This window comes from Acipenser ruthenus, chromosome 2 (genome assembly GCF_902713425.1).
Source record: "Acipenser ruthenus chromosome 2, fAciRut3.2 maternal haplotype, whole genome shotgun sequence".
Taxonomy (NCBI): domain Eukaryota; kingdom Metazoa; phylum Chordata; class Actinopteri; order Acipenseriformes; family Acipenseridae; genus Acipenser; species Acipenser ruthenus.
In genome coordinates, this window is record NC_081190.1 from 101926331 (window position 1) to 101948582 (window position 22252).

The 22252-nt window shown below is 41.2% G+C and overlaps 1 protein-coding gene across 1 annotated transcript in view; it reads right to left on the reverse strand.

The window, feature by feature from the left end:
- Positions 1–4454: 4454 nt before the first annotated feature.
- LOC117408457 (cystine/glutamate transporter-like) overlaps positions 4455–22252 on the reverse strand; it is a 52957-nt gene continuing 35159 nt past the window's right edge. Inside the window, exons 7-12 of the mRNA XM_034013456.3 lie at positions 18534–18657; positions 9690–9793; positions 9290–9386; positions 8587–8736; positions 6008–6185; positions 4455–5726 (exon numbers count right to left, since the gene is read on the reverse strand). Of these exons, the coding sequence (XP_033869347.1) occupies positions 5674–5726; positions 6008–6185; positions 8587–8736; positions 9290–9386; positions 9690–9793; positions 18534–18657 (706 nt within the window). The 3' untranslated portion in view covers positions 4455–5673. The remainder of the gene's footprint in view (positions 5727–6007; positions 6186–8586; positions 8737–9289; positions 9387–9689; positions 9794–18533; positions 18658–22252) is intronic.

Sequence of the window (22252 nt, forward strand, 5' to 3'; positions counted from 1 at the left end):
GCAACCTCTCGCTGCTCTGGGCTAATCCCGCCAGAACTGAACAGCTACAAAATTACCATATTGCACACAATTGTATATTCGTATTGAACATAAACTAAATGAAAACGCATGGCACACTGAGGAATAAGAACGTACGCCTGTGTTAATCACTTTATAAAAATAATGTTCTTGATTATCATACCCTTTTTTTATTTAGTTTTACTGCAGGTGCCATGAACAAAAACATTTTGTTCACAATGTACCAAAAAAATCCAGTGTTAGAGAAAATAAAATGTGTTTTGGGATCTTGTCACCATTGAGTTGATACTGATTATTGGTTCAATGTATGTTCGGGTGATCATCATATTCGTAGTAACTATAAAGAAGTATACTGTAAAACTAAAATCATTTCCCGTAACTAAATAACAACAGATTTTTTTAAAATCTGTCCACACATAAAATGGATATCCAAAGCTGCCCGATTCCAGCCTTGCTGAAGCACCCCCAGATCATCACCGATCCTCCACCACATTTCACAGTGGGTGTGAGACACTGTGGCTTGTAGGCCTCTCCAGGTCTCCGTCTAACCATTAGATGACCAGGTGTTGGGCAAAACTGAAAACTGGACTCATCTGGGGGTGCTTCAGCAAGGCTGGAATCGGGCAGATTTGTCTTTGTGAAGGACGCATGAATCAAGCCAAGTACAAGGTTGTCCTGGAAGAAAACTTGCTTCCTTCTGCTCTGACAATGTTCCCCAACTCTGAGGATTGTTTTTTCCAGCAGGACAATGCTCCATGCCACACAGCCAGGTCAATCAAGGTGTGGATGGAAGACCACCAGATCAAGACCCTGTCATGGCCAGCCCAATCTCCAGACCTGAACCCCATTGAAAACCTCTGGAATGTGATCAAGAGGAAGATGGATGGTCACAAGCCATCAAACAAAGCCGAGTTGCTTGAATTTTTGCGCCAGGAGTGGCATAAAGTCACCCAACATCAATGTGAAAGACTGGTGGAGAGCATGCCAAGACGCATGAAAGCTGTGCTTGAAAATTAGGGTTATTCCACCAAATATTGATTTCTGAACTCTTCCTAAGTTAAAACATTAGTATTGTGTTGTTTAAAAATGAATATGACAACACTGCATCTTTTTTTGATATTTTGACCAGTTGTCATTTTCTGCAAATAAATGCTCTAAATGACAATATTTTTATTTGGAATTTGGGAGAAATGTTGTCAGTAGTTTATAGAATAAAACAAAAATGTTCATTTTACCCAAACACATACCTATAAATAGTAAAACCAGAGAAACTGATAATTTTGCAGTGGTCTCTTAATTTTTTCCAGAGCTATATATATATATATATATAGCACAAGGGAAACTGGAAATAAAAGGATCATTTACATGCAGATCCAAAAACGTAATTTACATGATTTAAATATATGAAATGCTCTGATAGGGCCTACATAGGAGAAATCAAGCAACATCTTCAGACAAGGATAAATCTACACAGACACACCATCAGCAACAAAATCACCAGCACTCCTATTGGCAAACATTTCAACATGCCTAACCATTCTCTGCATGATCTGATAGTTCTTGTTTTAAAGGGCAATTTCAAAAACTGGACTCAAAAACAATAGGTCTCAATAGGGATACTGGTTTTCTACCTCTTTACATCGTGACAGTGGAGCATATCGGCCAGGGTAGCAACATCCACGTGCCTTGCACCATCAGCGGGTTACAGTGCAGAGCCCTGGTCGACACTGGTGCCACTTTCACCCTACTAAGACCAGGTGTGCTACCACTGTGGGGCGAGAGCAGTGAAGCAACCTGGGCCCTGACCAGTGCCTGTTTGAAAACTGTATCTGGCCAGGTCGCCCCAATGCAGGGCCAACAGAAGCTGGTGGTGGAGCTTGGGGGCGCCTAGCTGCCGCACCCAGTGTGGCTAGCGGAGATTGACAAGGAGTGCATACTGGGAGCGGACCTGCTCGCGGCAATGGCAGCCACCGAGGACCTGGACCGGGGACAGCTGAATGTATGGGAGGGAATCGCCACGGTACAACTGTGGTCTGAGAGCCAGGGGACCGAACCGCTCAATGCCGCCCCCTGCCTGTCAGACTTCAAGTTACTCCGTTCCACCACCCCCAGGCTCCAGCCAGTATCACCGCCCTCAGATGCCAACACTCGCCTGTTCAAGGACCAGTCTGGTCCAGCACCAGACTGACACAGGAGAACCTCCGGGAGGTGCTGGACCGCATCTGGGCCGCCAGCCTGAAACTACACTCATGTAAGTGCCACCTAATGTGGCGAAAGGTCGACTTCCTTGGGCACGTGGTGGGGGTAGACGGCATGGCCACCAATGCAGCCAAGGTGGACGCTGTCCAGAACTGGCCGACACCCACATCCACCCGCCAAGTACGAGGCCTCCTGGGTTTGGCCTCATACTATCGAAGATTTGTGCAGGGCTTTGCTGACATCGCCCGACACCTCCACCGGACCATGGAGAAGGGGAGCCGTTTTGAGTAGACCGACCAGTGCGAAGATGCCTTCGTCCAGCTGAGGAACGCGCTGGCCTGGGCTCCTGTACTGGCCTACCCCGACCCGGCCCTGCCCTGCTCTGCCCTTCCTCCTCGACACCGAAGCCAGCGATGTAGGACTGGGGGGCATCCTGTCGCAGATAGGAGCTGACAAGGAGTGAGTGGTCACATATTTCAGCAAAGCTCTTAGCAAGGCAGAGCAGAATTACTTGTGAGTGGTTGAGGGGTAGGGGAAATGTGGTTGGGGGTGACTGACTGTGAGTGCATGCTAGGGAGGAAGGGATGCGAGTGATTGGAGGGGAACAGGGGTTGAGCGATCCCCATTCTTGGCGTGAACAGTAGAAGTGACAGGATAGAGAGTGAAAGATAAGAGTAAAGAGGAAAAGGAAAGAAAGAACAAAAACAAAGAAATATCGAATCACCACTTTATTTTGTGTTTGCTCCCAGTACCCAAAGTCATTGTATTTATCTTGCTCTTAATTGTATTATTACTTGTACTGTAACACTTGAAATGTATTTGCTTACGATTGTAAGTCACCCTGGATAAGGGCGTCCGCTAAGAAATAAATAATAATAATAATACCCTTCCCTTGCTTATATTTAATTTGTTGTTTAAATAAATACGGACTCAAGCCTTTAAAATACCTACCTTGTCTAATGCCATTCATCCTGGAACCCAGCAACATTACAATACATTCAAAAAGTCTTGGAAAGGTAATGAAAAAATGGCTGACAAAATGTTTAATATTATTTGAACTGCACTATATGTTGAAGAGTATCGTTTAGTTTTCTCTGTCTCTGTCTGTTTCCTTGGCTTCCACAGAAATTATTATTTATTTTTACAGTTGCTAAGTAATGAACTTGCAACGAAGGCATATACGTTATTGCTTAACCTTTGCAAAGGGCAACACTAGTCTGTACATGGGTGAAAATGTTCTCTCTCTAGACGGAATTCCATCAAAATGGCCTCGCCCAGGTCCATTCCTGTGATTCGTATAGACGGGGGTATATATATTTTTTATCATGGAAAAACTGTAAAATGTTTTCACATGCACTTGATTTGTGTGACCTTTTAGAGTTTATTTTTCTCCTGTTGAACTGTAACTTAATTGAGACCATAGGCGCCTAACCCACAGGGCACAGTGGAGGCAAACTATATTTTTGCCTCAGTATATACACACTATTATTCAATGTTTTGCTATTGTTTTGCATTTAAACAGTTTAAAATGTAATAAACAGAAAGTCATTTAGAAGACCCCAGAAGTCTGACATTGATAAAAGACGAATAATAAGGAAGTTAGTAGGTTTGTGTTGCTGCGGGGCCATGACTGGTTTTAAGTTCAACACCAATTCTAAATAACATGTTGTTACTGTTATTAAGCACTGGTAATAATCTGACGCAGTGGTATTTTCAAAATAACAAAAGCCTGTTTTTCACTTTAGTGAAGTAGGCTAGAATGTTTTTTTTTTCATTATTATTATTATTAAACTTGTCATTCTTTATTAATTCATTTTCAGCTTTCATATTAAGCTTTATGTGTTCATTCAATCAAACCAAGTATGAATTTGCTTGCACTGTTTATGACGTTTTTCAAGTCGAGTAAGCTTATTTGTGTATAAAAAAACGATAATAGTCGCAGCCCTTTTTCGCAGCCCATGTCATCTTACTCTACAGGCACCTGAAATCCTAAGGTAATTAAAGTATTTACTTAAATTACTCCCTGTCGTTCTGCGCATTGTCAGATATAAAATAATGTACCCGATCCGAAGCAAGTGCAAAACGTGCCCCAAAAGAAAAAAAATATTAATATTTTAAAACTAGCAAGAGATGACTAACAGCAGTTACATTATTGTTTTAAGTTATTGTATTATGGGCAAACTTTGCCTTCTCTCAATGGACCATATTTAAAAGCAAGCACAAAGGCAAAGACACAATTTCTTAGAATAAGACCATTTTAATGGTATAAAACAAGAAACAACTCTTGACTGGTCCTTCTTGCAACTAAGTTTATTCTGTTAAATGTATACTGTTGAAATTGTTTTATTCAGCAAAAAAGCAAATTGCATTTGCTTCACAATTAAGTATTTTTTTTATATAGTAAACCAGTGCTTCTAGGGCAAGTATTTTGAACTGCCTTAATTAGGGAATACGTACCTTCAAAAGAACAGTACTTGCTTTTATAAACTACATGTGGGAATTCTAGGTGTAGCACTGTGCAGAGATGCCATTGGTACTGGTTGTGCAATTAATGCGTGCTCAGTAAGTACATATTTAACATTTTATGCTGAAACACCTGTCCAGTTTTGTAGGTTTGCAGTCACTAAAACCGTTTGCTTGGTTTCTTAGAGCTTCTTAATTGTAAAAAATAAAAATCAATACATTCGCACCTCTACACTTGGCAGTTAGTCCTTCCGTTTGCCGTCCACTTTTTAACAAAGTTAGGCACCTATGATTGAGACACAAAATTCTTGGACTATTGCTTCTGACATTGATTAAGACACTGAATTGTACTGTTTTTAGAATGAAACAGGTATAGGTACCAAAACTGACTCAGTGTTATTGAGTATCATTTAGATTTTTGTTATACAGTTAAATAAAATAATGCAAAACCTTTATTTTTACAGTTGGTTATTAATTATCATCATTGAAAATTATGTCGACCTCCTTAAATTGGTCTTTGAAAATTGTCAAAATTGTCCTCTATGCATAAGCCAGAGTCCACTCACTATTTTCTGTAGGAGTCTAACCCTGGTTGCTTGTTGCCTAACGAAACTAAAGTATTACACTAGCACTGCAGTATTTTGGACCTTGGAACGGCCAGTACTACTGCACTGCACAGTGTTTTAGAATGGTGTACAGTAATACTACAGTATATTTGTTAATATGGTTCATAAACATCCATTCATAAGTTTAAATCGCAAATGGAAGTTGCCGATGTAAACTGCATTACAATTACTGTCAAAAAACGCATTTCAGCATATAACCCATCTAATTATTATTTACTCCCGTACACTTGTTTTTTTTTCCCCCAAAGTCAAGCTTGAATGCTTTAGTTAGATAATCATGTTATTCATTTCAACTTTATACATATAAAATGAGTACTGGTGTGTCATAACACAAATAAGCTGCAGATCAAAGTCGTGTTTTTTTTTTTTATTCTGCTGGCACCACTTCCAGAATGATCTGCAATGCTCTGGTCATTGAATCTGAAATGAAAGAAGAGAATTGTTACTGCAGAGCCTGAAGCCTTTTATTGGCATTTCTTTATTGTATATGCCTAGATTCGTATTGTCTCATTCTTGTACTTGAGCTGAGTAATATCCAAACTAAGCTTCATCACAATTGGACATGCTCACTTGATATATAGTATGTAAAACTCTTATGAATGATACAGCTTTCACCGGGGATATGTTGTGATATGCTACAGAATATACCGTTTTCTTTGGCTTTATCTCAATGAAATATTGAAGGTGTTATAAATACTTACTCATAAACTTCTGGAAGATTTTGGGTTTCTTGTCCCACACAATGAATAGATAGTATGCAGGAATTCCAGTCACTGTGATAGCAAATCCTATCCCAGTGTTGATGGGGTCAGAGTAGAGAGACAGGGCAACCATGAAAAGGCAGGTGAAGGAAAATAAGGCAGGGATGAACAATGGAACCTAAAATACAGAATACGACACAGTAATTTAGAAAATCCTATTCATACGGTTTCGGTCAATCTTTTTCAGCCATGTAACAGTACAGCGTCTCATTTGAAAGAAACTGTCCATTTAAGTGTGTATAGTTCAGTGCACTAGCTATATAGCTATGTTAAAATACCACAACATAGGGAAGGGTGAGTCTTAGCAGAAAAATGTATTTAAATATATGATTAAAGAATAGATGCAGAAGGAGGGTTTGGGGTTCATAGATAACTAGAGCACCTTTTGGGGAAAATGCGAGCGTTGCATGAAAAATGGGTTACACCTTAATGATAGGGGAGCAGACGTTCTGTCATGGAGCACAGAAAGAACTCATAGGAAGACCAGAAAGGAAACCAAAATCAGGTCCTAGTTAGGGCTGAAGGTGTAAGTCTGTGACAGAGATTGAATGGTACTTGGTGTTAGATCTCCCTCTCGACCTGTGAGGGCACTGTGTAATGGGAACAGAGTACCCTTAACTAAATGGCACGACAATTTATTCCGTAGGGTAGGTGGAAGTTGGTCATTTAGGAAAGGGGCGCAGCTACGGTATCCAAACTCAATGACCCAGACGTTAAACGGTGTGGTATCTGAGGATTGGAGGAGCGGATGCACTCAAATAGGGGTCATAGCTGACGTGATCTGTTCCTTGGTAAATGGTTAGAGACAACCTACAAGGAGCCTGTGTTACCATCCTGTAAATCGTGAGTTTGTTTTGTCTGTTAGTGTTTGTTATAACTGTCTGTTTGTTTTAAACTAGACTTCCTATAACACGATCTGGAGCTGTGGCAGAAGCCAGCATAAAACCAGACATCACTTTCACCCCTGTATTTCACGGAGAACTGTAATACACCACTTGCACTTATTTCACTATCACTAGGAACTGTGTTTGTGTTTTGTGTTTAGTGTTGGTGTGTAAAACTGGACTTTTTGGTTGCGGGTCAAACCCGGGGATTTACAAATACCGAGTGATACACGCCGCTGTATCACTCCAACATTATTATTTACAGGTGTTTGCCATAAGGCTCTGGACATTATTAATTAAATTAATAAACACCCTTGCACCTGGAAATCATTGTCTGTCTGTTTTGTATCCGCTCTGCACTGCACTCACCTGTATTCACTCACCACTTTGCCACAAAGTCACATAGAATAAAACATGAAAAGCCTGTCTAAATGCCAGACACATCAGAAATAAATTGTTAGAACTAGAAGCACACATATCAACTTAAAAGCATGACGTTGGAATCACAGAAACTTGGTTTAGTCCTGAAGATGGAGAAGAATTCCACACACAGGGGAATCAACTACTCTGAAAAGATAAACTAGATAGGAGAGGAGGAGGTGTAGCTCTATGGATGGGCTAGAAGTAAAACAAACAAACAAACAAACAAAAAAAAACATGCAAAACAATTCTGGCAGTGTTAAGTGTATAGTTACTGAACAGTGATATGATGAAACGACAACTATTACCATTTCTTTTTAGAGAGCTGTTTTGATTGTAATCCACACAAAGAAACCAAGAGGTTCATTGTTTTTAGTTAAGTCTATAATGCTGTATATAGTTATGATTACTGGTTGTTATGTTTTGGAATATTTACCATAACTCCTTGAGCTATTTAACATATACAGGCTGTGACAGGCTATATACATGAAGTCACAGTATAGCAACCTGTCACTGGATTTGTAATTCTAAATGCAACACAGGAATATTCTTTTAATTTTTAACTTTATGTAAATGTCTATGAAATACAGTATTGTACGGTTATGCAGGAAACCACGTGCCTTCATGTAACATTTTAACATATAGTCATGCTTCTAACCATTTGTACACTTTATAATATTCTGGGTAGAAAACATGCTCTCGTTTAGGGAACAGAAGGCTTCTTTGTAATGCCCCTGAGAGTTATAATTATAGATTGTTTTATTGTTTGTCAGTAGTCATTATACTGGGTTGCTACCTGATGGTAACAAAAGTCATCAATAATAAAAGGAGAATGAAAACTATTCATATTGAACAAGGCATAGTTTTTTTAGATTTGAAGGCATCAAAGTGACATTCTGGTGACTTTTAGACAGCGATCTTTCGTAGACATATTGCAGGTTTAATGGTTATTTTCAACATTTTTTGTAATGTTGCTTTCCAGACTTCTAACCCATATTTAGACTAAGAGCAAGAGGGGATGTGTATTGCTAGTAGATATTGTTGTTAAAAATCAAGACACACAAGCTATATATTTTGATGTGGCCTTTTTAATTTCGCTGTTTTGCATCCCCCTAGTTGCAGCGTGTTGTGTTGTACTGATATTGTTTGTTCTTTTCTTATTACCTAGGGCTTTGTAGAACGAAAGATATATATATATATAAATGGTCACATTACCTTAAAAGGACGAGGCATTTCGGGACGCTTATATCGGAGGTAAATAAGCCCAACAACTACTAGACCGATAAAGAGCCATCGAATGAAACTCAGGAAGTTCAGCAGGCTGTAGATATCTCCCATGGACAACATTAGTATTGTCAATGGGTACTGAAAAATAAGAAAAGGCAAGAGTATAAATGTACTGAACCATTAAAATAACACCCACCCCAGAAAGAAAAGAAGCACCATCAAAATGCTATTACTGTATGCACATCTTCTTTATGGTACACTTGGCAGCAATTTCAGAGAAATAAATAGGCAAGTCTTCATTGCGTGACACCTTATTTTTCTCATCTAAAGAGATGCATGGAAATGCACAGTGTCAATTTTAAAATTGTAAGGTAGAAATTGAAAGTGTAACTTATGACTTGAAATATCTGAACAAAATAGATCTGGTCTCAATACAAGTCTGATTAGTTTAAGTCACCAAGCCTAACAATTGATCCTAAAAAAAGATGTAAAACAGTTCCTGTCATTGATCGGAAATAACATTATATCAAAGCCTCTAAACCAGGTACTTCAAAATGTGTCCATTCTTTGGAATGTAATGATGTTGTTTAAAATGCTGTGCCGCCATACATATCTTTCTTTTAGGCAGGAAAGAAAAAAATGAATAAATCACAGCAAAACCTCCACTTGTTTCATCCAGTTGTTTACTCACCAGTACAATAACTGCAGGGAGTGGAGTGTGTTTGCGAATGTGGATCATAGAAAGTATTTCTGGAAGGTGACCCTCACGGGAGGCAACATAAAACATCCTAATGGAAAACAGTTGTAGAGAACTTGTAATACACTGCAATGGGAACAGCACCACTCACAATCAGTGTTCACCACAAGCTCAGAGTCATGGCTTTCAGTCACGAAAATCAAAGTAATCAATAACTGGGAACCTCTTAAGCTCTTCACCTTTGCATTGTTTTAATCAGCATGTGATAAGCATGTGATTAATCTGTGCTGTGTTCAGTTATGTCCTATTGATCTAAAATAAAGAATTAAGCAAATATACATGGCATGAAAAATATCATGCACAGATGAAAATACAAGCATCTGAAGCTGCTTACCTTGATACAGCAAATACACCACCATTCATCGAGCCAAAGCATGACAGAGCAACAAATATTGGAACAGCCATGGAAAATTTCCCCATCAACTTCTCAGCAAAGGTCTGTAAAAAAATACAAAACAAAAAAAAATTATGTATGCATTATTAGTCCTCCTTTTATATAACACTGCGGGTAGAGTGGGTTGTCAACTGTTTATTTGCGCAGTTATGGTTAACATACTTTTAAATATTCATAGTACAATAGTGCTCTTCTGTAATTGTAAATATTTCTAAAGTAAAAAAATTCTAACCTTGGAAAACAGCAGCGGTTTTTAAATCTACTACCATTTAGATCAATTGAAAATAGTATTTTTCAGCTACACAAAGCATGAGTTTCCTTATTTTACCGTAGGCAAACTGTTACACTCTAATAACTGCATGCAGTGTCACTAGACAATTAAGAATGTCAGTGCATAATGTACCGTAAATAGACATAGCAGGATGGAAGAAGAGTCCTTTCAATAGGAAAGTGAATAACATCAGCTCAAGATAAACTATTCTGGACTGTTATTCCAGGAAACTAATAACTTATACAGTTACGATTAAAAGTGAAATAATTCCCATGGGTACTCAACAGTGGCAATTCTGTAACATTTCTAGCCGCAGTATTCCTGTATGTTGATTAGCCACATTTCCCCATTAAGCACTGAAGCATCTCTGTCTCTTTAATCTTCAAAGACAGCTTTAAAGTGGATTGAAATCTTGGTGCAGACATCTAGAAATAGCTGATCTTTTAAATAAATTATAGTCAAGAAATAAAAGTTTTACATTACAGATGCCATTGGGAACAAGGCCTAATAGTCTCAGGGGTACATTCAGTTGATATGAACTAGCAGGTACCCACCTGTGGCGCTTCCAGTCCTGTTTTTTGTTTTTTTATTGACCCTAACAAGTGGATTGTTTACTGTAGATAGGGCTCTCTGTGAATATCCTTTTAAAGACAATACTCTTCAGCAGTCACTAGTGTTCTGTTAGAAAGCAGTCTCGTCACAGAAACTAAACAATCATTCACTATGTTTATTTTATATTTTACTTTTCACTGAATTGATTGTATGTCACTTATATTTTAGTTTGTATAATTTCTTAATGTTCAATTTGATTTGTTTTCACATGCACATCCGAATTGCATTCCTGCCTTAATTTCTTGTTAAAGATCCACCCTTTGAAATTAATGAATCCTCTTGTTCCTCATTGGTGTCTCTCTTGTTCCCACAGCAGTAGCTGATTACTAAAGTCACAATAAAAGGGACTGTTCTGATTCTGGAAGACAGGAAAGGTGAACTACAGGCAGCACGAGTGAAGCGTGGAAGTTCGGTTTAGAGAAAAGATGGAAGCATGAGTTGTTTTGGGTATTGAGATTTCGGTCAATCTTTTATTTCACTTCTCCAACCGAATGTACAGTATGTGTAACACTGACATAATTCCACCACATTTCTTCTTGGTCAGCTTTGAAAGGTCTTTTTATAAGCTACTTTTTATGGAATAAGTTCATGGTAATTAATCTAGTGTTAAAAAGTGTGGGGCAAAGTATTGGATGGAATCTACATTAGACACGGATTTGTACACAATAGATGTGTTTTTTAAAGGAAAGGGTAGTTCATCTATCAAAGAACCTTGAACTACATTTCCCATGATACCATACATGTCCAAACAGGTACTTACCCTGGGTAATTGGAAACACCTGCGATCAGTTAAGGCAGGTTTTTAAGCAAAGCTGAAATAACAGTGTGGGGTCTTTTGACAAGGTTCAGTCCTGCCCACAGACCCAGTGTTTTGGAGCAACTGAAAGGTATAATTTCTACTCTTTACAAAGAGGTATACAGTGGCTTGATCGGTAAACAGACGCTGAGCAAAATAATCTGTTATACAATGACATTCGAAATGCGTGTAGAAAAGGAGAAGCCATACTAATGGGGGATTTCAACTTCCCCCCATATAAAAGGGGAAAATGGGGGGCACGACGGACGAAATTGAAATGGTGGAAATGACAAATGACTGCTTCCTAACGCAATTTGTCAAGGCACCGACTAGAGGGGAGGCATGCCTTGATTTAGTCTTTTCAAATAAAGAAGACAGAATAACTAAAACAGAGGTCAGAGAGCCATTGGCAAACTCAGACCACAACATGGTCTCATTTGAAGTATTTTTTAAAACCCCAAAAGTTCTGACTAAAGCTAAGGTTTACAATTTTAGAAAAGCAAACTATGGAGGTATGAAACAGAGACTAACAGAAGTAGATTGGAGTAAAATAGAGAAAACATCCACAGAAAAAGGATGGCTGTTTTTTAAAAATGTAGTACTAGAGGCGCAAAACAATTACATCCCAAAAGTAGACAAATCTAAATCTAAAACAAAATGGCAAAATGGTTTAATAGATCAATTAAAAAAAAATATTCAGCGAAAAAAGGCACTTTACAGAGTGTTTAAAAGGGACCAAAAACAAAGTAAACAGAAAGACTACTTGGAACTGCAAACACAAGTCAAAAAGGAAGTTAGAAAGGCCAAGAGAGAGATAGAAATCAATATTGCTAAGGGGGCTAAAACCAATTCCAAAATGTTTTTCCAATATTATAACAGCAAGAGAACATTCAAAGAGGAGGTTAAATGTCTAAGAGACACAAATGGCAAAATCATAGATGAAGAAAAAAAAATAGCAAATATATTAAATGAATACTTTTCACAGGTTTTTACAAAGGAGGACACGGACAACATGCCCCACATGTCGACCTGTTCCTATCCAATTTTTAATAACTTTAGCATAACAGAGGCAGAAGTGTTAAAGGGACTAGGAGCTCTTAAAATAAACAAATCCCCTGGGCCGGATGAGATCCTCCGAATAGTACTCAAAGAAATGAAAGAAGTTATTTACAAACCGCTAACCAAGATCATGCAACAGTCTCTTGACACAGAGGTTGTACCGACAGACTGGAAAATAGCAAACGTAATACCGATCCACAAAAAGGGAGACAAAACCGAACCAGGTAACTACAGACCAATAAACCTGACTTCTATTATATGTAAAGTTAGGGAAACTATAATAAGATCCAAAATGGAAAATTACCTACAGTACTGTGCAAAAGTTTTAGGCAGGTGTGAAAAAATGCTGTAAAGTAAGAATGCTTTCAAAAATAGACATGTTAATAGTTTATATTTATCAATTAACAAAATGCAAAGTGAGTGAACAGAAGAAAAATCTACATCAAATCAATATTTGGTGTGACCACCCTTTGCCTTCAAAACAGCATCAATTCTTCTAGGTACCACAGGGATCAGTATCAGGTCCTCTGCTATTCCTAATCTACATTAATGATTTAGATTATGGTATAGTGAGCAAACTCGTTAAATTTGCAGACGACACAAAAATAGGAGGAGTGGCAAACACTGTTGCAGCAGCAAAGGTCATTCAAAATGATCTAGACAGCATTCAGAACTGGGCAGACACATGGCAAATGAAATTTAATAGAGAAAAGTGTAAAGTATTGCATGCAGGCAATAAAAATGTGCATTATAAATATCATATGGGAGATACTGAAATTGAAGAAGGAATCTATGAAAAAGACTTAGGAGTTTATGTTGACTCAGAAATGTCTTCATCTAGACAATGCAGGGAAGCTATAAAAAAAGGCCAACAAGATGCTCGGATATATTGTGAGAAGTGTTGAATTTAAATCAAGGGAAGTAATGTTAAAACTTTACAATGCATTACTAAGACCTCACCTAGAATATTGTCTTCAGTTCTGGTCACCTCATTACAAAAAGGATATTGCTGCTCTAGAAAGAGTGCAAAGAAGAGCAACCAGAATTATCCCGTGTTTAAAAGGCATGTCGTATGCAGACAGGCTAAAAGAATTGAATCTATGCAGTCTTGAACAAAGAAGACTACGCGACGATCTGATTCAAACATTCAAAATCCTAAAAGGTATAGACAATGTCAACCCAGGGGACTTCTTTGACCTGAAAAAAGAAACAAGGACCAGGGGTCACAAGTGGAGATTAGATAAAGGGGCATTCAGAACAGAAAATAGGAGGCACTTTTTTACACAGAGAATTGTGAGGGTCTGGTACCAACTCCTAAGTAATGTTGTTGAAGCTGACACCCTGGGATCCTTCAAGAAGCTGCTTGATGAGATTCTGGGATCAATAAGCTACTAACAACCAAACGAGCAAGATGGGCTGAATGGCCTCCTCTCATTTGTAAACTTTTTGATGTTCTTATGTTCTTATCATAGTTTACTTTTGCGTTGAAATGTTTAGTTTAGTTCTCCATTGTGGAGATAGGCTTTTGTTTTGTTTTGTTTGATAAAACAGTGTTGTTCATTTGTTACTGACAATGTGCTTCAAAACAAAGAAGAAAATAAACATACGAGCACTGTCAAGTTTCCTGCTGTTGTGAGTCTCCATTGTTTACACTAGAAGACCATGATAAATAACATACAATTCTGACTAAAATCATCCCACTTTGTCAAACTAGACAGAAACATAACAGAGATGCCCACAGAATATATTGTAGTGATCCGTGCATTGTGTTTGTGTACTGTAATTCCCACTATAATTGTGTTCCCCCGCTCTCTGTTTCTTGCCGCTGTTTCATTTATCTGTTATCTGTGTCAGCCTGTGTGGTAATGTTCTGTGTCTCCCCTGTGATTGGTCCTTTTTGTAAGCCACACTGTTTGCACGTGTGCAGTGTCTCCCCTTGTGACAGAGACAGAATGATTCTTGGTGATAAATCTCTCCCGACCTGCGAGGGTGCTGTGTAAAGGGAACAGAGTGCCCTTGACTGGATGACCAGACAATTAATTCCCAGCGTTAGAAGGAAGTCATTCATTTAGAAAGGGAGCAGAGCTATGATACACTAAATCATCGACGAAGGGAAATGACATGGCAGCCGCGGATTGGAGGAGCGGTTGCACTAGTTAACCAAGGGGTCATGATTGACGGTACAAAAGGGGGCGTAACAAAGTGATCTGGTCCTATGTATGGTTATGCTGAACCGGAAGGAGAACCTGTGTTGTTATCATGAGTGTTTTGTTTGTTTTTGTCATGTCTAAATACTGTTTGTTAGACGACAACGAACATGATCCAGAGCTGTTGCCAAAGGCCAGCACTTACCCAGACAGCACTGCACATTGTTTCACGAATAACTATATTTACACCACGAGCACTTTAGCACTCACTGTGGACTTGTGTTTATGTTTTGTGTTACGTGTGGGTGTTTAGGAACAGGACTATTTTATAATTATGGGACCAACCCCGGGATTAACAACAGAGTAATACACGCCGCTGTATTGCCTGTTCTTATTGTTATTGTTTACTGCTGTTTTGTCTGCCTGAGTGCCGGAGAGGGAGGTGCTGCCTGACCAAGGTGCTGCCTGACCGAGTACCGGAGAGGGAGGTGCTGCCTGACCGAGTGCCGGAGAGGGAGGTGCTGCCTGCCTGAGTGCCGGAGAGGGAGGTGCTGCCTGACCAAGTGCCAGAGAGGGAGGTGCTGCCTGACCGAGTTCAGGAGAGGGAGGTGCTGCCTGACCGAGTGCCTGGAGAGGGAGGTGCTGCCTGCCTGAGTACCGGAGAGGGAGGTGCTGCCCATCAGAGTGCTGCAGAGAGAGGTGCTGCCGCCGCTGGAGTGTGCCGCGCCACAGCCAGCATCACCATCGCTGGAGTTCCCTGCGCTGCTGCCAGCATTGCCGCTGCCAGTGCCACTGCCGGAGAGTCCTGCGCTGAGGTCAGCATTGCCGCTGCCAGTGCCACTGCCATGTCCGGAGTGCCCAGTACCACCACCACTGCCAGCGTGGTCACTGCTGGAGTGCCCCGCACTGTTGCCAAGGTGGCCACGGCTAGTGTGCCCTGCACCACTGTCAGCATTTCCACTGCCAGTGTTGCCATTGCTGGCTGCACGTCTAGAGGAGTCGGTCCTTCCACTGTCAGCATTGCCACTGCCAGCACCACCGCCACAGCTGGAGTGCCCAGCACTGCCGTCACTGCTGGAGTGCCCCGCACCGTTGCCAAGGTGGCCACGGCTTTTGTGCCCCGCACTGCTGTTAGCATTTCCACTGCCAGCATTGCCACTGCTGGCTGCATGTGGGAAGGAGCCAGCCTTTCCGCTGTCAGCATTGCCAGGGCTGGAGTGCGCCACACCGCTGTTAGCGTTTACGCTGTCAACGTTGCCATTAGCAGCATTTTTGCTGCTGAAATGACTCACCCCGCTATCAGCGGTGAGGACACCCAGGCAGAAGAAGGAGGAGATGAAGAGACCTCCACCACCGGCCTGATCACCAGCCCGCCCCCAATGATCCACAAGGAGAAAGACGGACATGAGGGGAGGAGGGTTGTGTTTTGGGTTGGGGAGGTGGCCTATTGCACCCTGTTGACTTTTTGGGGACAAAAAGAGACTGGGGGGGGGGGCAATGTAGCGATCCGTAATTGTGTTCCCCCACTCAGTGTGTCCCGCTTACCTCTTGTCTGTGTTAGCATGCACGGGCATGTTCTGTGTCTCCCCTGTGATTGGTCCTGTCTGTAAGCCACTTTGTTTGCACGTGTTCCGTGTGTGTTCCCATTGGCACGAAGTTTGTGGCCAAGGACCAATGGGATTTGTGTGTGGCTCTCCCCTAATCTACATACGGTGGGGGAGCTAAGCTATAAAAAGGCACTTTGCCATCATTATGTGTGTGTGTGTTGTTCTGGTTGCCATGGTTCCGTTGTTACTATGTTGATTCCTGTAACTCTTACAGAGCTGTGGTGTCTGTGTGGGTGCTGAGATAGCATCCAGAGAAATAAAGAAGAGATCTGAATAATCTCTATTACATATAAAAAATAGTGGGGTATTTCAGCCCCTATTTTGCATCATTTGACTTAGACCTTTTTGTATCACTTTTTTATAGCACAATTGTTTTTTTTTTTTTACTATATCACCCCTATTTTAGGATATCTTGGAACAAAAATTTACTGCATAGTGTAATATTTCTTAATACAGTATCATTTAAGGTTTAACGTAAGCGTTGTATTACAGTACATGACTGAAGGCTGGTTCATACTTCAGACTCTGACATAATTTCTGGTGCAACAGGTTGAAATGGGCAGCAGTGTGGAGTAGTGGTTAGCGCTCTGGACTCTTGACTGGAGGGTTGTGGGTTCAATCCCCAGTGGGGGACACTGCTGTTGTACCCTTGAGCAAGGTACTTTACCTAGATTGCTCCAGTAAAAACCCAACTGTATAAATGGGTAATTGTATGTAAAAATAATGTGATATCTGTATAATGTGATATCTTGTAACAATTGTAAGTCGCCCTGGATAAGGGCGTCTGCTAAGAAATAAATAATAAAATGATGTCATCCATACTCTTGCAACATGCATCTTTATATGCGCCTGCAACCTGAAATCGCATGGGGTCGGATGATGAAAAATGTCAACATTTGCTGCATGGTCGTACGCTGGTAACCATCATGGAGCAAGACTTCAAGGAACTTTTAATAGAAGTTCGTAAACATCCACATTATAAACCCTCACTTAAAGAATATAGAGCTGCCCAAATAATAGAAACAGTGTTGGTGTTCAGAAATCAGTAGCAAAGGACAGGAGAGAAAAGCTTGTGGCCACCCTTGTGTACTATGTGCAGTGTGACTGCAAGTCTTTCTGCAGGTGTCACTGGCATAGCATGTGTATTTTTGCGTTGAAGCAATGGTCCCAATCTGTTTAAGTTAACAGATCGTCAAACCTTTCACCTGTCATTCTAAAAATGTCTTACCCACATCTCTCTATTAATGTATAAAATGCTCCCTTTAGGATTATCTGTGGCTTTTGGTTTTTTAAACCTATTGTAAAGGAGGTACAAACTCCGCACATCTCCAAAAATGTCAATTTTTACCGTTATGCAAATTTGTATTTAAAGTATGAACGACAGCTACACAGTGAAAAGGGCTGTGACATGATGTGTCCTTCATGCAGCAAATAGTGAAGCAGCACAGGTTTCATAGCTGTCTGCGCCTGATGTACCGCATTCATTTATGACAGAAGTATGAACCAATCTTTAGTGATACATGCAGAGGGTACAAAGTCAGTGTGCATATATAGTACTATAAATTACCAGTTTCACTACAACCTAGAATACTTTCAAGTTTCAGACTCACAAAAGTAACTTACTGAGTGCTAATTTAATTTAGGTTAGCTGTGGAGAAATGTGATTTATTGAGTGCTATTTTATGTTATTTAGCTGAAGAAAGTTGTTTTCTGATAACGTTGGAAAGAAATACATTGAATATAAAGAAAAATCAGCTTACTTGCGACTAAGATGATACGATAAACTTGTAGTACTGCCGTGAAAGGAAAGCAACAATGAGCAAATGTTACAAAAGTTGTAGTCTATTTTTCTTCATTCTGAGATATTGTGAAATACTGGGTATACCTTCCAGTTGCCAAGGTCTTTAGACGTACCCTCCGCCATTTTTCAAAATTTCTTTTTCGCTCACCATTTTTTGACACCGCACTCGGGTAGACAAGATTAATCGATCAATTATGTTTTCATCGATCCAAGCCCACAGATGTGATTAATCCTTAAATCAACAAAAATCCTTATATACGAAATACTTGGCTTTGACATTTGAAATTGAAAGGGCCATTTGATGGGTTAATTGTAAATATAGTCACAAATAAAAGTATTTATTTATTTATTTAAATAATGAAGGTCAGTTATTCGCACAAGTTAATTGCAAATTCCAAATGATTCACTCATGACTTTTCCCTGTAGTCCCTTTTACAAACGTAAAACAAATAACAAATAATCGATATTAATTATATGATTAGATTACTCACCACAGCAACAGCTTCTGAGGCAAGCAACTCCTCAGCAGACATTACAGTGTAATAGGCCACATTTGTTAACACATAGCCAACAGTGACGATCGCCATTGATATGCATATGGCCAGGGGGATAGTTCTGCAAAATAAGCGAAGAGTTTGTTAGAGTTTAATCTCGCATTTAAAGCATGGATGTTAATGATAGTACATGATAATAGTATCTTGATATATTTGGATTTAGCATCAAAAATACAATAAAAACATAATGGATGGTAATAAACACATTCACTATGCTCCTTTTACTTTTTTCAACAGCACATTACCCACCTGAGGTAATTACATCTCAAATTAATGCCAATAATTATAATTCTCTATTATCTAGCAGTTGTAATTTACAGAATTTTGGAAATGTGCTATTATCAATAGCAGTTCCAGTGTGAATGATAATATAGAGTACCACTGTGATATCCCATTGGTTTTGCACATGAATCATTAGCCACCCCGAACCACTTGAACTTTTAAAAGAAAAGCTCCATGTTCCCACTTGTTCCAAGCTGTTGGGGAATTTTGTAATGTAAATGGATTGTGATACATACCAGTATTGCCATACACTCTTTAAAAGTAATACCTTGCAGTACCTGCTGATGTCCCTGGACTTTTGTTACGTTTTAGGACATACTGCACCGTGTTTTACCCATACTAACTAAGACTTCTATTATGGTCTAGCTACCAAGGTTAAGAAACAATGCAATTTCATACTAAGAAACCTCTAGACAACAGTACTGAGCATTACATTTCATTGCAGATAAAAAGATCATTGGTTGCTGAGCAAGGGATGTAATAAACTGAGTGTTATACAGTAATGCATTATATGACAAGAATGAAAGTATGTAGCATCAAGAGACAGGAAAATAAGTTAGAGAGAAACAATGTAATCTACATCAGTAGACGGTAATAAAACAGCAAAGAGACTCCAAATGGCCTAGACCTGTCAGAAGTTTCAGTTGCAGTTCCATTTGCTGGTGTTAAAGCTAATGCAATACAGGGAGAGATGTTCAGATGCATCTTGGGTGGGAAGTTGGGTTAAAGAAAGAGTTTGGGATGCCTCGCTGTTTAAACAATTCTAGTGCGGGATAGAATAAGTATAATGCAAAAAACATCAACAAATCAACCATTTGTGACAATAAAAAGTGCCAGAATGGCTGGGAAGTACTCCTCATTTTCAAGATCTCAGCACTTTACTTTGTACTACCAAGGAACCTAAAATGCTATTTAAAAAAATAATAATAATGCTACTAATAAAATATAATTTAGAGTACTAATGTACTTATTATATTATTTATGAAAATGAACTTTATTGCTGAAGGTCCCGTTTCCTATAGATTGAAATATCAATATAAACCACCATCATTTTGATGGGGGAGCGGGACATTATGAAAAGGTTCATGTCTAGCGCAACCTGATCTATTAGTCCTTGCCTAGAGCTCACCAGTTTCCATTGTCCACAGGTGAAGAAATCCATTAAAAAAAGATCCGTAAGGACCTGCAGGAAAAAGGAAAGTGGCAGACAGAGGTTAGAAAGAATGAGGAGGTTAGAGTAAAGGAAATCGGTTCTCTTTATTTTGTGTGGCATTGTCACAAGGCTGGCTGAGTGACACGTCAGACCCGGAAGAAACACACAGACAGACAGTGGTGATGAGTAATGCTGAGTGCAATGGTGGCACTCAGCGTTTATTAAACAAAATAAAAGGGTTTTAAACACAAAACAGGACACGGCACTGGAGCCAAAATAAACATTTAAACAAAACGAACTAACACACAAAACAAGTGGACGAACGTTAAACAAGTACCGTGCTGGCACTTCCAGCACGCTGTAGCAATTGTTATTTCACCTTCACTCTATTTCTCCTTTCTCTCTCTCCCATTCTCCACTCTCGAACACCCAACCCCGAGTGAATGAAACGTGCATCTATTTATGCAGTTGTACCGAGAGTCGATTGCTAGTCAATCATTCAATTGGAATCTCGGTACAACTGCACATGAATTAATTAAGTGTACTCCCGTGACCACACATTACATTTTAACCAGCACGTGAAGTGATCTGTGCCATCCTCGTGCCTAAATACAAATCTACATTTTTAAATACACGTGAAACACAGACCCGTTTATATCCTGTGTACCAATCTCTATACACCAACATTAACACACGCACCATACAACACAGAAATGCACACAGGGGTGGAGCACATTGCCACATATACCCCCCCTTGTGTGCAGCACACATGGCCTCAACGGCCACGTCCCCCCTTAAAAACCCAGCAGTCCAGGACAAAGTCTCGGGCTGGAAAGGGAGGCTTCAGTGGGCCCATGGCTGGCCATGCTGTCAGCACCCCTGCCGGTAGTGGCACGGCTGACAGCATGCTGGTCCACTCCTGCAGCGAAATTGCTGCGGGGGATGCTGGTCTCCTGACCTCTCCCCCTGTCTTTGTAGCCGGTAGCTCCCCTTTCTGGGGCTCCGGCCACCGTACTCCCTGTGGTGGAGGTGTGCAGGAAGCAGAGACAGCTCCTGCTGTTCTGCTCCTGGCAGTGGCGGAGGCAGAGGCAGCTCCTGCTGCTGTCCTCCTGGTGGTGGTGGAGGCAGAGGCAGCTCCTGCTCCTCTGCTCCTGGCGGAGGTAGAGGCAGCTCCTGCTCCTCTGCTCCGGGCAGTGGCGGAGGCAGCAGGTATTCACCCTATGCTGGTGGAGGTGGGGGGGACAAGCAGTCCTCCCACAACAATGAAGGTGGAACCAGCAGGGATTCACCCTCTGCTGGTGGAGGTGGCGGAGGCAGAGGCAGCTCCTGCTGCTCTGCTCCTTGCGGTGGAGGCAGAGGCAGCTCCTGCTGCTCTGCTTCTAGTGGCGGAAGCGGTGGAGGTGGGAGCAGCGTGTAGTCTCCTGGCGATGGAGGTGCGAGCAGCGTGTAGTCTCCTACTGTTGCAGGTGCAGGGACTGGTGCAGCTTTGCCTCTCTTGCAGGGGACTGGCGTGGCTCTCCCGCTCTTGCAGGGGACTGTGGTGGAGGCAGTGGCGATGGGGCTGATGCTGGCCACTCAGAGGGAGGCTGTGGCGGTGCTGGCTCCCTCTGCTGTGGTGGCTGGGCTGGTGTGCGCCGTGCTCCCTTCAGCAGCATAAATAGAGGCTGCTGGGGGACACCAGCATCCTGCCCTTCTCCCCCCCAGAAAAATTCAGGGGGTTGAGCCTGTAACTCCTCCCCTTCTGGCTCTTGGCTCCTCCCCATTTAGCTCTCGGGATGGCAGCAGCAGGTGAACCAACAGGCATGCTTCCTCTGCTGGTGGACACTGGGACAGCAGGCCTTGTTCCTCTGCTGGTGTAGATGGGGACAGCAGGCATTGTTCTTCTGCTGGTGGAGGTGGAACCAGTAGGCATTGTTCCTCTGCTGGCAGCTTGGGTCCTAGGGCTGTGGAAGCCCCGACTTCCCTCTCTTCGGGCTGTGGACGCACCGACTCCTCCCTTTTGGGCTGTGGACGTTCGGGCTCCTCCCACTCAGGCGTAGGACGTTCGGGCTCCTCCCACTCAGGTGTAGGACGTTCAGGCTCCTCCCACTCAGGTGTAGGACGTTCGGGTTCCTCCCACTCAGGCGTAGGACGTTCGGGCTCCTCCCACTTGGGCTGTGGACGCTCAGGCTCCTCCCACTTGGGCTGTGGACGCTCAGGCTCCTCCCGCTTGGGCTGTGGA